Source organism: Buteo buteo, chromosome 3 (genome assembly GCF_964188355.1).
Source record: "Buteo buteo chromosome 3, bButBut1.hap1.1, whole genome shotgun sequence".
Taxonomy (NCBI): Eukaryota; Metazoa; Chordata; class Aves; order Accipitriformes; family Accipitridae; genus Buteo; species Buteo buteo.
In genome coordinates this window covers 27,281,996-27,296,064 of record NC_134173.1, presented here as the reverse complement: position 1 = coordinate 27,296,064, position 14,069 = coordinate 27,281,996, and the positions used below count along the sequence as shown (strand labels likewise).

General features: G+C 39.7%; 1 protein-coding gene across 2 annotated transcripts; it reads right to left on the bottom strand.

Moving 5' to 3' along the window:
- Positions 1-2,148: 2,148 nt before the first annotated feature.
- RIOK3 (RIO kinase 3) lies at positions 2,149-13,726 on the bottom strand. Of its 2 annotated transcripts, none has more exons than XM_075023123.1 (13): positions 13,525-13,726; positions 12,468-12,589; positions 11,498-11,643; positions 11,265-11,369; positions 10,612-10,721; positions 9,752-9,895; positions 8,732-8,859; positions 7,377-7,565; positions 6,746-6,905; positions 5,655-5,735; positions 5,477-5,566; positions 4,998-5,105; positions 2,149-3,492 (listed from the first exon to the last, which is right to left on the bottom strand). In XM_075023123.1, exons 1-13 carry the CDS (start codon positions 13,591-13,593, stop codon positions 3,391-3,393), a joined length of 1,554 nt encoding a protein of 517 aa, XP_074879224.1. In that variant the 5' UTR covers positions 13,594-13,726; the 3' UTR covers positions 2,149-3,390. The 2 variants fall into 2 exon arrangements, with proteins under 2 accessions (XP_074879224.1, XP_074879223.1); XM_075023122.1 differs by lacking the exon at positions 13,525-13,726 and adding an exon at positions 12,980-13,194.
- Positions 13,727-14,069: the final 343 nt, after the last annotated feature.

Below are 14,069 nucleotides of genomic sequence, written 5' to 3'. Positions count from 1 at the left end.
GCTTTGCTAGGCCCCTGGAAGGGAAAGACGTAAGAGCCGAGACGTGTCGCACAGGAGGTAGATACGCTTGGCCCAACCTTTCCTAGCGCTTTCTCAAAAAAAAAAACCCTCAAAACTTCTAGGTGGGGGCGTGAAAAGGAACCAGCTGCTTCAGAGCGCTGCCCTAACCTGCCCACACTGCACCATCACTGAAAAGCGGTCGCTATTGGTACTGCTTTTTAGTGGCTAGTTGTAAAATAGATCAGAGAGGGACATTAAACTCTGGAAGTAGTCCTTATTTCACGAACAATATTGATAAAACATTACTGAAGTTAGTCTGGATTGTTTCTCAGCATTTATGCTTATTTGTATTTTAGTTTGGGCAATAAACTAGCAATGGGTTTTTTTCATCGATGCACTGGCTAATGCTGTAGTTCACCAGTTGCAAAACCTACAGTATAATGTAGAAATTGCGTGAGAACATCATCAATTACTTATCTGCTTATCGGTTTAGAAAGGGAAATAAAGGAAACAAAAAATAGGGGGGGAGGGGAGAGACTGAGATACTACCAATTTAAAAGTTTTCAGATTAGACCGGAGTGGCACAACTTAGTACAGGATAAATAGAAATTTAAGTACCAGATACTAATACAGTATCGCAAAAGCAACTGCTTGCTGACTTGTGACCCAGTTAGTCCAACTGCAATAATTTCACATCAGACTAGGGAAACTAAAGTCACAACTAGGAATTACAAGGAGCTATTTGTACCGCAGAACCCTCCTGCATCATCAACCAATTCTATGTTAGCTACTGAGTACAAGTACTTTCAGAGCAATTAGAGTACCTTAAAGTTTGTAATTTTTTACAAAATAAAAACTTCATTGCATGTTAGCCAAAAGTTTGTTTAATCCAAGGTCAAAATTTAAGAAATTCTACTGACTTTTAACATTCTACAACTTTCCTATGGGACAGCAAGCACTTTCTCTAATTGCAGTAGGAGTATTAAGATAGTAGAAAACCAGGGCTCATGTGGGGGAAATCAGCAGACAAAGATATAAACACACAAATTGAAACTACTGTGATGGTTTTAGAATTGGCCATTAGAATAGTCATAATGTCAGAAAAGTTAATGGCTTAATTAACAATGAAAAATCTATATGTACTTCTAAGAGATTCTATTTGCTTAATAATAATCCCAGAACCTTTTATTTCAAAGTCATCCGAGAAAATGCTCACTTCAGCAAGTTTTTCCCTTATTTTCAACTACTTGACAAAGTGCCTGGACATCTTAAAATCTCAAAGCAAATTCCTCAGCCAATTTTACTGCTAGAAGATGTTTAGGCAATATTGGGCCCAGTAGCTTTAAATCACAGACTTGAGGACCATTGCTGCTTTATTTGTTTTTTTGTGGTGGTGTTTTTTTTTAATCTGTGCTAGACATATTTTAGAAAGAAATTAAAAATGACAGTAACAACTGATGCTTCCATTCAAGCACAATGATAGAGGCAGGTGCCTCTGTTTCAGTGACAGCTCCAAAACCACCCTCCCCTCCCTTTCCCTTATGTCTGCTCTCTCTTCCCCCTCACTTGATGCAAACATCCTTAACAATCAACACCTTTCCTAGACAAGCACACTGTAAGGCATTAGCAACTGCTTTGAGATAATTTTTTCTCTAAGAAATGTTAGAGTATTGAACCTTGTAATAAGCCTAGAATAGGACTATGCTTTGCTTTTTAAAAGCCGCCTCTGAATGCTTTGAGGAAGATTTGGTTATATTTGGCAACAGAATCTTTCAGTCTTCCTGAAGGGGTTAGGTAAGTGTAGCACCTTCCTCTCAGTACCTAGTCTGTTCTTTCCCTGATATTATTATTATGGGCAGCAGTTTCACTGAGCAATTAGGAACGGACTTGCCTCCAAAAGACTTTATTTCAAAAGTAAGGGGTAAATGCAAGACAATTGTCTAACTTAAAAAAGGGAAGAGGATGCAAGTACCGCGATGAAACTGGCAAAAATGTCAAGGTTGTTTACTGTTTATGTAGTATCCACCAAAATAGTAATTTTTCTATTGTTATAATGAACTAGGGTAGTCCTACCCTAACACTGCTTTAGTGCAGCACTGAAGATCAATGAAGACCTGTATGATACAAAGAACCATACAAGAATACCACCAGAAGATCTTAAGTTTTTACTTCACCACCAGTTTTCCAACAACAAAAAAATTTAAAAAATTACTTTCACAGCACACTGTGAGAATGTCACATGTAGCAACACTGTATTCTGCTTGATAAAGAGCAGCATCAGAAACAGCAATCAGAGTTAAAGATAAGTTGATCAGAATTTCTTAATTCCAAACCATCCCACTCCATCAGTTCATCTTTAAAGGTGTTGTTTTGGAGAGAAACATTGCTAGATTTTTAGAACTTGCTAAAATAAAGACTGACATTAAGAATAAAAGCATGAGAAAAAGACAAAATTTGAGTATTCTTTTGCACTTGTAAGCAAAAAGTTTCATTTAAAAATACTGATGATCACTATTTAGTTTTCATAGTCTATGATTATCTTCAGAGTGAGTAAGAATGTTCAATGCTGTACCCAGAATTTCAATTTAGAGACAGGATTGTTAATTATTTTTTTTTTTGCTTGCACCGAGTTCTTGGAACCACTTGTATATTAAGAGTGAAGCTAACTGAACTTACTCTTTGCTATGCAACTTGGATGCAGCCCTCAGGATTTCCTGGCACATCACCAAAGAAGTCCTCTGCTGGTTGGATTCAAATCCATTTCTCATGTAATACCCAACTGTATTTACAGAGATACATAGAGCCACATTCCATGTAATTCAAATGAAAAGGTCCAGACTTTTGCATATATAAGGACACTGGTTTGGTAAATTAACATTTTCACATGATTGCAGCGCATAGTTTGAATTTTCGTTTTGCCCTTGGTGGAGAAGGATAAAAGGTTCACTGACATTGTGTCCATATGCAATTTTTAATTAGTTTTTCAAGTAGCAATAGGAAAAAAAGAGGGACTCTCCTAGTATGTTTTCCCACTAAATACTTCAAATTATTTTTAAAAATTGTTTTTTAAAACTAAAATATATAAGCTCTGAATCATGCAACATAGGACCACCTCAGCTACATTAGTCTGATGTAACTGGGCAATTGGTGAAGTTGTCAGACCATCTGAAGAGGTAGTGACAGTCCATTCTCACAGTGCCAGCCTGATGTGTGGGCTATGTTAAAAAAAAACAACACTGAGGCATCACTATACGCTCGCTGCGTTTTCCATTTTGGTATTCCCAGTCAACCACTCTCTCTTGACATTGGTAGTTGACATTTACCACTGCACCAACATAGTTAGAAGCAGTAAATTTGTGTTTCGTTTCTTTAGCAGCTATACACTCGGTGCTATTCATCATATATAGGTGGGTCTCCATCATTTGAAAACATTGACAGTTTCTTTCCATGATTCTGCACGTGATCTTCATTCATCTTCTCCAGAGCTTCAATCTAGAGAGCCAAAAATAAATCCATGCTGAAATCATAAAAACACACCTGCACCAGAATGTTTCTAAACAGTGTTAAAAGGTAGCTTCAGATGACTGATCAGATATATCCCATACTGCTATTTCAATGATTCAGTCACTTGTATGCAGCAACATACTTTGGAAGTACAGCTTGAAACATCTGTTCTCAACAAGCTAGTAAAATGAACACCACTCCTTTATAGTTTCATGCTATGTAACTGAAATGCATGAGTTACAGGGAGGACTGGATGATTCTTAAGACTTCAGCTGTATTCCCTGAAGTACAGAAGTGTCCCTTTCTCCAACTCTGAACACCTCTACTGTAACTCAGCCAATCCATCAGCATTGGAGAAATTCCAATACTAAGATTACAAATCCACTGCAACCATTTTTAACGGTGGAAGTTGAAGACAGTTATACTTTGATGTTTGTACAATCAAAGTAACACAGTACAGTAGCTTACTGTGATCATCAGATTGTTACATTTGGATTACTTCCTCCTGTACTCCAGGGGAGATAATTTTAGTTACTAATGACTAAAGTCAAAGTCTGAAGTTTAAGGATGGGCTGCTCAAATTCACCTCTATGTAAACAGTAAAGTAAGTCCTTCCAATAACACTTGTTTTATGTCATCTTTTGTGCTTACAACAACCCCACCCCCCAGCACCACCAGCCCCAACCCCAATTCTCACAACAGTCAGTGAGGGAATTGATTTTTGCTCGATTAACCAATACATAAGGATCATGTAACAGTGACATTGTGTTCCGTTTATCTCTTCCTCACTTGCAGGACCTACCCCAGGAGTTAACTAGTTGCAAGCTCCCACCTACTATATGCTGGACTAGCATAAACCTAAACTATCATTAGGAATCCAGTAGCGCAGAACTGCTATGTTGCCCTTACTTTAATTATTTTTATAAATGTCTGATATCGGGATGCATGCCTTGAGGAGTTACAGCCAAAATTTGAAAATTAAAAGCCAAAGGTGACCAAAGATTCCTGGTCCATATTTACATTAGCATGATTTTAGGCTTGAAAATTGAAAATGCTAGCCTAAACTTTAAATTCAAGTAAGGTAAAATATGTAACATGAAAAATAAGCAGGAGAACAAGTATTATTTTTAACCCAGTTTTCCTTTCTCTGCACAACCTTTAAGGTATATAAGGAAAGATAACAAAGCTAGCTTTTAACCTAAAACAGATCACTACATTTTCCATAACAACAAAAGAAGCAACTGTATGCAACATGAAACTTTTTATACTCAGAGCAGGAGGATCAGGAAAGGGGGTGGAGAGGTCTGTCAATCTGAGTTTCTGACAGTCTGTATTAGGTTGAAATAATCAAGTTTTGAAAGAGAGATGCAGAATGATTGCTAAAATTATACTTGCACACACTAATCATACAAACTAAACGTGGAAAGGTAAGGTATCACAATAGCTACTGTAACTAACCAGATTAAAATGTTAAGACACAGAGAAAGCTGTACCTCTGCTTGGAAGTCTACTTCATTGTCAGCTGTAATATTTAAACCTGAGACAGCATTGAAGAGTTCACGCTCATTAAGTGCTTCTGCCACACCTCCTTTCTGGAAGAACTAGTCAATATAAAAAGCACACATTAAACACTTTACTACACAAAACAAAATACTCCTTTTCCTTCCCCAAGTTACAATTACAATATTTAGTCAAAGTCGTATTTTTGCTTTTGTTGACCTACAGGTAAAAATAACTAAAAGCAGTTTTAAGTTCTAGTGGTACCGTTTTATTCTTCCACACTTTTTTCCCTTTTGGAGAACACCATCAGTACCGACAATATGCAAGAGCAATCTTATGTATACATATATATATATGCGGTGGTGATCATTTTTTATGGAGTTGTATTGGTTGATTTTTAGTTAGCTCTGAATTGATTTTATCTTGAAAAACATTCAGCATAACAGAAGGCTGTCAGACAAAGAGGTCTTACCTGTGAAACATTCCTACAGTCTCTGAACAAAAACTCAAGTCCATGAGGATGGGTTGGCTCCACAGACTGACTGACATCAATAAGCCAGACCTGTAGCCCCAGAGAGATAGCAATTCACTTTGTATTAACATTTCACATTAGATGAAACCTTTCCTTCCCACATTAAGAATAAGCTCACCTTCCCGTCATGCCAAAGCATATTGTATTCACTCAGATCTGCATGGACTAGGTTGCACTCCTTATACAACTGTTGCATCATCTGCAAGGAACCAAATTAATGAATGAAGTATGCTATACTCCAAATAAATACAGTTTGCATGACTATAACAAAAAAAAAAGGCTTTCCACAACTGCCCTCCTAATTTACTGCCCCCCCCCCCAAAGTCTTCAACAAAGTTCCATACAGGGAATTGCAGTTTTGGTAAACTGCCAGCAAACAAAGCTTTTATCACTGAGCTTCGCTTTGGCAAGTCAGAAGAATCACTCTGGTAAACTCACATCAGCTCTGCCAACCAGTCCAAGTACATGAGGCAGATAAACACGTTCTCTAAATATACCTGTCATTCTCACCCCTATCACACAGGAAAGAAGTCTCAGTCTTAGCTACTGAATCCTAACTAGTATGCATATTCACTTAAAACATGGTTGTGTTGCTCTACTGGTCTCAAGATTTGAGGCACAGACCATTCATATTATCAAGCTGCTGGGTTGGTTGGGTTGTTTTTTTTTTTAATGTCTACAGGAAGCTAGTAGCGAGTGGACAGTTAGCAGGTACATGTTTGAACCAATTACAGCAGATAATAGGAAAGTAAAGTATCCACCATGAAATATTCTAATTCATTCTCTGATTTCTAGATTTGTTACAAAGGGGGGTGAGGAGGGGTTATCCACTGGAAGGTGCTTAAGCACTGTAAATTAAGTACTCGGTAAGCCCAGAAAGACATCAGAGAGCTTACTAAACCACATACTGCTTCTATAAAAGGAGGACTACTTGCTCACAATTCCTCTGCTGCTAAGTATCTGTTTGTCATCAAGTTCCAGCATGTTTTCCACTCAGATTAAGATTCAATTTATTATTTTTTTTTAGTGCATAATTTCTTATTTATTCTAAGTCACACATTAAACAGCAGCAAAATAAGCCTTTGGACTCCGTATCTTGAAAGTGATGCAAGCATCCTGAAAAGTAAATAAATGCTGATTTGTCATTTAAGTTATTCCCCTAAAAGAAAACACAACCCAAAATTGGAGGAGACATCAGCACTGGCTTACATTAAGAATCTGATAGTAGGCCTTTTTCATATCTTCACTACTAAGTGTTACATCCTTTAGTTTAGGAGCTGGGACTTGATCCTGGCCAATGAAAGACATAACCAAGACGTGTTTCTTAAGGATAACCACTTGAGGACAAGGAATTCCTGCATTCTGCATTCTGTGGATCAGAAAATAGATACTGATTAAGAAAAACAAAACACCCCCCCCAAACCCTACAGTTCTAGTTCCTGCTTGCTCATTTCCAATCTTAGAGAGCTGTGTGTGAGAAACTTGATCCACGGTCAAAAAGTCTTTGAAATAGACCAAATTGAATAAAAGTATATATTTCACATAGGAAAATTCAGATCTTAAAGTCATAAGTAGGTCTAACAATGCTCACTGAAAACTAATTACTTTTACAGCTAGAGCCTCTTAACTTCATGGGCTTGTAAATTCTGCTGCCAAATCCCTGAAGATGCTGACAATTCATTAAACTGTAAGAAACCAGAGGCTTATTCAATCTGTGCCAGGCTGTATACTATTTAGCCTAAAAATCAAATCTAAACTTCTATCCAGACATAGTGTATCTCCCTTAAACAGAAAATAGGAAACCAACAGGCATTTGGCAACTACACTTTTTTTCCTTTACCTTGTTAAGTTATGCATTTCTTTCTCAGCCCACATACGAATAATCTTTCGTGGATTCAATTTACTGAAGCGGTCTTTAAATCTGTAGTCATCCTTAATGTATTTGTCACGGTTCTTGAATTCATTAAGAGTTGTTTTAAACACTTTGATGGCACATTCTGGAGGTATAACTTTATCTTCAGTTGCACTTCTCATGGAAAAAGTCAAATATTTAACAAAGTTAATTATTCACATCTTTACAAGCAAATGCATGGGTTTGGGTTTTTATTTTTTTAAACATTGCAAGATTAGCGATTTTTAATATAAGAGAGGAAAAAGATCTCATTTTCTATCAAATTTGGAAGCCAATTCAAGTTAAGAGTTCTATGATTAAGCTTATATATGAATGTTTATGTTTTGGCATTTTGATTATATGTTGCTTACCAAATAGGTTCCCTCTACCAATTTGTTAATATTTTACTTAAATATCATAGCTAATAACAGCCCTGTTAATGGATGTTCTTGCTTCAAGAAATTACAAGTGAAAAAAGTCCTGCATTAGAACAATAATGATAGCATCACAATGTTTTGTTAAGCACCACAAAGATATTGCCCGTTGAATACTAAGCAAAAGAATACTCCTGAACATCATTCAAGCAAAGTTCAATTAAAAAAAACAACCCCCCAAATCCCCACACACCCCAAAAAAAACACCGCATCTCTTCTCCCCACCCTCAAGCTACTTCTCTCTTGACGTCTCTAAACAGGTTACCTGTATTTGGGGTTTACTAGCTCTTTCTTTACTCACTTCAAACTAGTGGTGTTTCAATGTACTACAATCACTACTAACATACTACAATACTTCCAGCATGGTAGCCTTCAAAACTGGACTCTTGCACAACTTGCAAAGTGAACAGCATCCCAACACCATTCTCAAGGTAACCCAAAGTAACAAACAGCACCTCCCCTGAATTGTACAGATGGAGCTGATAATACAGTCATCTACCTGTATGGAAAGACAATCTTTAGATAGCCTAAGATCATCATGACAGCTCTGTAGTCTGGGGCAAGTCAGCAGAAAGCATTCCCCAAAATCTCAAGACTTCTTTTTTATAAAAGGAGTACATATTTTTCCCCAAAAAGCTACAGTGGATTTGTCCCCATTCATTAAATGGTCTCCAAGGAGGAAAGTGAGGATGTTTTTACTTTACGGTTGGTACCATTTAGTTTTCAGATTTTACTATTATCTGCATATACGTGAATACAAACTTTAAGTCTTGGGAATGAAAGCTGCAGATTTAAATATTTTTGTGGTTTCTGCTTTTTCGACCATCTCTGGTACTTGAAGCTACTGTCAGTAACAAACAATATACTTACTTTCCTCCATATGCATGAAAAACAACAGATTCTTTTCCTGTGCTGATGCAGCCTGTGATGGTCTCCAGCATCCCAGCGTTGACCATCTTATACAGAAGTAAACGCGTTTTAGGATCCACTGCTTTCTCCTACAGGCAAGAAATGAATATGCAATTCATTAAAATAATTCTTTGCTTTACAGTGAGTTTAGAGTATTTATATGCTGCAAGCGTTGAACTGAGTGGAAGGAATAATGTATGAAGATCATTCTCTCAACTGATAGAGAGAAAAAAACAAAACAAAACAAACAGATGAAGCAAAGCCAAACTGCTCCAGCACTGTCATCTTTAGCCCCTAAGAATTAATACTCTCAGATACCTTGGAGCTGTATAGCACATATCATATTTTACCAATTCTACATAAAGTACAGACTGTGACTCAAGTGCGCTTTCCATAGTGTTTTCAAGAAGTCTTTACAAATCATGAATCAAAATATCCCAAATTTTATATTCCTTTTATATCAGTAACAATAAAATAAAGCAGAACACCCAAATTTGAAGAAGTCCACAGCAGGAATTACCAGAGGCCCTGCTCTCAACTCACCCATAAAGCATATCAACTGACTTCATAAATTATTAGGTCAGAGTCTACTTGATCACCTCACCTTCCTGAAACTTGCTATGAAGACATATTTCAAGCCACATGGTTCAGCTGCAGAGGATTAGTCCTCTGGATGGTTTCTATAAATAATCTCTAGGCAGTTTTTTCATTGTAGCTGATTAAAAGACAAGTTTAGAAAGACAAAGGAAAAATATGGAAGCTGCTTGGTCTTATTTTGATATGGCTGTCACAGTAATGCAACTCAAATAAAGACAGCCTTTTTCTAGTAGGAGCTGGATGATACCATCTCCTTCAGCAATGCTAACATAATATCACTTAATTCTTTTACTAAAAATGGAATGTTTCAAGGAAATTACCAAAACAGTGTTCAGCTGTTACACAAGCTAAAAACTATATAGAGATACTTTATTAAAAACATACAGCAGTGGAGTGCTCCTTCTTTTCATGGAGCCTTGCACTTCGACGTTCCTCAGAGTACGCGTGTTGCTTTAAGGCGTTGAAGACTTGATTTGATAACTTTAAGTCCATCCCAATTCCATCCCCAACTTGGAATTCAGGTGCAAACTACAAGTAGAAATAATAGAAATTTAAGTATTGTTACTAGCAGACACCAAAAGTTGGCACAAGCAGAAATTTCTCATTCTGATTGCCAAAAACCTAGGGTAGATTAGGACCTAAGTGAAACCCACTTTGTGTAATGTTGTCACTACGTTAAATAACGTATTGCTCTAAACTCAGAACTCGAAGTTCCACCCAAATTGACATGAGATTATCTAACATCCTGTAAAAATAGCACTTGCAACGTTTCCTTATTTGCAGAAGTTGCAGCAGTTACATTAAAGAAAATGGAAGTTATGTACTATGGATAAACAGACTGAAAAGCTCCAAGTCAAACAATTTACTGAAAATGAGTTACTTGGCTCATCAGGCAAAATTAATAAAAAAAAAAAATAGGCTACACAATAGCTATGCTTTTCAAAAACAGCCTTGGTGTTTTATTTGCCTGTATAACAAACTTGCTGATAGCTTTGTTTTGCCAAAACAGTTTTGTGCAAATTCTTGAATCATGGTCATTAACAAACTATTACTAAACAAAAAACCCATACAACTCGAACTGCCAATTTGAGTAACTACTCCAAACACTGCATTGCTTTCATCCAATGAAAGAAAAAAAATCAGCACCGTATACAGTAGCACAGATGGACAAGCATTAGTTCTTTGGCTGAATTACAGCATTCCAGTTTCACACACAAAATGAGTTTCCCTAAGTTTTCACTTACATTTTCCATGCGAGCAGTATTCTTTCTTCCACATACCACTTCATCGTGTTTAGTAGTAATGTCTTTTCCTTTTCCTACGAAGCCCTTTCTTGGTGTAGTAGTAGGTTTATCTGCCAGCAGTGAGAAAAATAAATCAAACTTTACACTTAAGCAAACATAACCAATGCTCATAAAGGTTCCACAATACCCACAAAAGTAACATAATTTTATTTATTAAACAGACTAAAATACTTCCATCGTATGATCTTAATGCAGTCTTCTCTTACCCTAAACAAGACAGCTTCTTTTGCTATGTTATGACTTACTTCTATGTCTTTTCTGGGATGTCAGATACACTTTTGGCGTGTCAATGACAGCAATATTCAATATAATGTGCAGACGGCCCTAGGCAAATGTAGATGACAGATATGCATATCCCACAATGCTTTCCATGTACAATAGTTATTTTGCCCGATTCAGCCACCAAAGCCAATGTACTGGCAGACAGAAGCCTGAAGTTACCCGCCCAACTTCCTGCATAACACCTCCCAGTTAGGTGACCTCCTTTTACATACAACTGGTATGTCTCCCTACATTCAAAAAACCTATTTAACTATATCATTTTCTTAGGTCTATTAACCGAAGAAATTGTATTGTTTAAAACTGCCACATACCTGCTCTATAAGGATCATGACGGGTATCCTGCCAATCAACCTCATCCTCTGAGCTGTCACTGTCATAGGGATGCACCTTCCGATAATTTTCAAAGGATATGGAGACTTAAGAGACAAAACAAATAAGCGTGTCTGTGATTATCAGGGATTTGCTACTTCCTCACAGCTCTGTCAACTTAAGCAGAGTGCCAAGAATATCTCCAAAGCAAAAATATTTCTTCTGATGAGGGTACCTTTGCTATCTCCATTAATCTTCTTCTCTTCACGCCGAAGCTGTGCATCATATTCCCTGTCAAATTCCATCTGCAGCATCTGAGCTAGCATTAGGTCACTAGAAGTGTCAATATTTTCTCCTGTAATAAATGGTCCTTCAGCAACACTATGTAAAATGAAAGCAGAAATTTAAAAAATTAAACACAGTAATCTAAACAGAAACACCGCTTTATACCATTTCATCACTCTATACAAAAGACTTCATGCAGAGCTGCATAGAAACTAATGGATCCCAACTGTCTGCCCCCCCGCCAAGCCAAGACTAAATATTAATAGAGCATGACTTAATTTCTCTTTGCCACTCCTTTACAATACAAATATTACTTAAACTTTTACTTGTTTACCATTCTGTAAGAAGCATTAGGCTGTATTTTTAAGATGCCCTTCATGAAAGAGAAAGAAGGTATACAGGTGTATGTGTATATATATTTATGTATTTTAAAAAAACAAACAGCGTTGCTTTGCTCTGCTTCACAGAAATGAACACAGGCAATATTTGTATGAGTTTAGAACTAGTAAGCTCTTGGCCTATGTTTAGAGCTTCCAAGTATTAGGAGGATATGGGCGATACACCTGACAGTTCTCAAAATAACACTGTACACTGTTAACAAGAGTCTCTAGAAGGGAAGAAAAAAAAATATTTCTGACAATGTTTCTCAAAGCATAGCTTCCAGACTAGCTTAAAGCACCCAAAACAATGTGAAGAAAATATCAAGAAAGAAGGAAGGGTGACAGAGAAGAGCATCTAAGAAAAGAGTTTTAACTGGGGAAGCTGTCTTCACTGAAAAAGACCTGAAGAAGCAGAGTTTGGAGATAATAGGCAAAGCATTTACTGTATCACTACGCATTAAGCACACTGTCAGAAAACGCACAAGAAAGAGAAGATGGCTTCACAACTATGGAGATCACTAATCCAGGGTTTAAACTTACGCAACCACTTCAGGAAAAGCAGCATTTTCTTCTTCCAGCTGCAGCTCTTTTGCCAGCTGTTCACTCATTACATCAGCAAGGGAACACGATATTGATGTTGTGTTAGGGGCTCCCCACGGACACTGTAAATAAACACTTTATTCAAGTCGGCACGAAATGCAGTGGCAACACAATAATCAGGACAATTAGCTATCACTGGCTTTAAAATAAGCTCATGTAATCTTACAAGAGCCTGTCTTCTACAGACGGTTAGGGAACTATGATGAACTAAAGTACAGAAAATAACTCAAAGAGTAGTTTCATAAACTCACTAGGGAGAACTACGATTGAAAGGATGTTGATGGTCACTTACTAACGGGGGGGGGTGGGGTGGGGTGTGGGAAGAATCAGTCTGTCAGTGTCAGTACCCTCTGAAGACGGGGCAAAGCCTTCCCAGAAAGTTTTCTTACAAGTGTACACACAGGCTATGTAAAACTTCTTTTAGAATAACTCAACAGTAACGGCTTACGCACAGCTTCCTCCCCCATTTCTGGAGCCCTGAAAGGACAGCCGTCATAAACATCCCCTCAAAGCCGCGGAAGCCCGCATACAACTTTGCCCCGGGGGGCGGCGGTCGGGTGATGACGAGTCCAACCAAGCCGTGACTCACTGCCTACCGCCTCGATCACCAAACTCGCCGAGATCCAGCCCCCGGCCCACCGACAGGACTTGGAGAGAAGCGGCTCATTTATCAGGCTCTAACAGCAGCTCTCTCCACCGCGGAGATAATTGCCGGGAGCAGCGAACCACGCCATGCCCTGCCCAGCGCGGCTCCTCCCTCCCTCCCTCCGGCCGCTGAGCCAAGCGCTCAGTTTGCCGAATAACCGTGACCCTTCTTTTGCTGACACCGCTTCGGCGGGCGGAAGAAGGGCCGCCGCGTACCGGCGGCGCCGCCGGTGCCCCGACAGGCCTCTGTCCTCCTCCACCTCGCAGGAGCCAGGCCAGCGGCGGCCGCACCTCTACGGGCCGTTAAGGGCCGCCGGGCCGGGCCCGCGCCCCCCGCCCAGCCCGCGCTCACCTTGCTCTGCCAGGCGGGGCCCGGCCGGGCGTCGGGGGCGGCGGCGGCGGCGACTCCTACCGGGTCCATCTGCGCATGCAACGGCAGGAGGGCGGGCGGGCGGCGGGGGCTCGCGGCGAGGGCTCTCGGCAGGGCAGCGACGCTCCCTATGCGACGCCTTCCGGGTGTCCCCCCCCGCCCCGTTCTCTCTTGCCGTCGCCTGCCGTCAGGCTCCCCATTGGCGGGCGGCTCGGGGCCTCACCCGCCTTTCCGGTGATGTCAGCGGGGCGGGCGCGGGGTCACCGGCGGGCCGCCGAGGCCTGGGGGCCGCCTGCCAGCTGAGGCGGCGGGCGGGCCGGCCGCCCCGCCAGCTGATGGAGAGCGGGGGCGCGAGGGCGATGGCAGCGAAACAGATAGGATGAAATCAGATCGGCGACGTTTGCGTCTGCCTAAGGGAGTAACCAAGGGAAGGGGAAGGAAGGACCCGTAAGCGATCCTGATCCCATGACTCACCGTAAATACAAAATCAAGTACTTTGTGTGTCGCCTGACACCTGCTCCACCTCA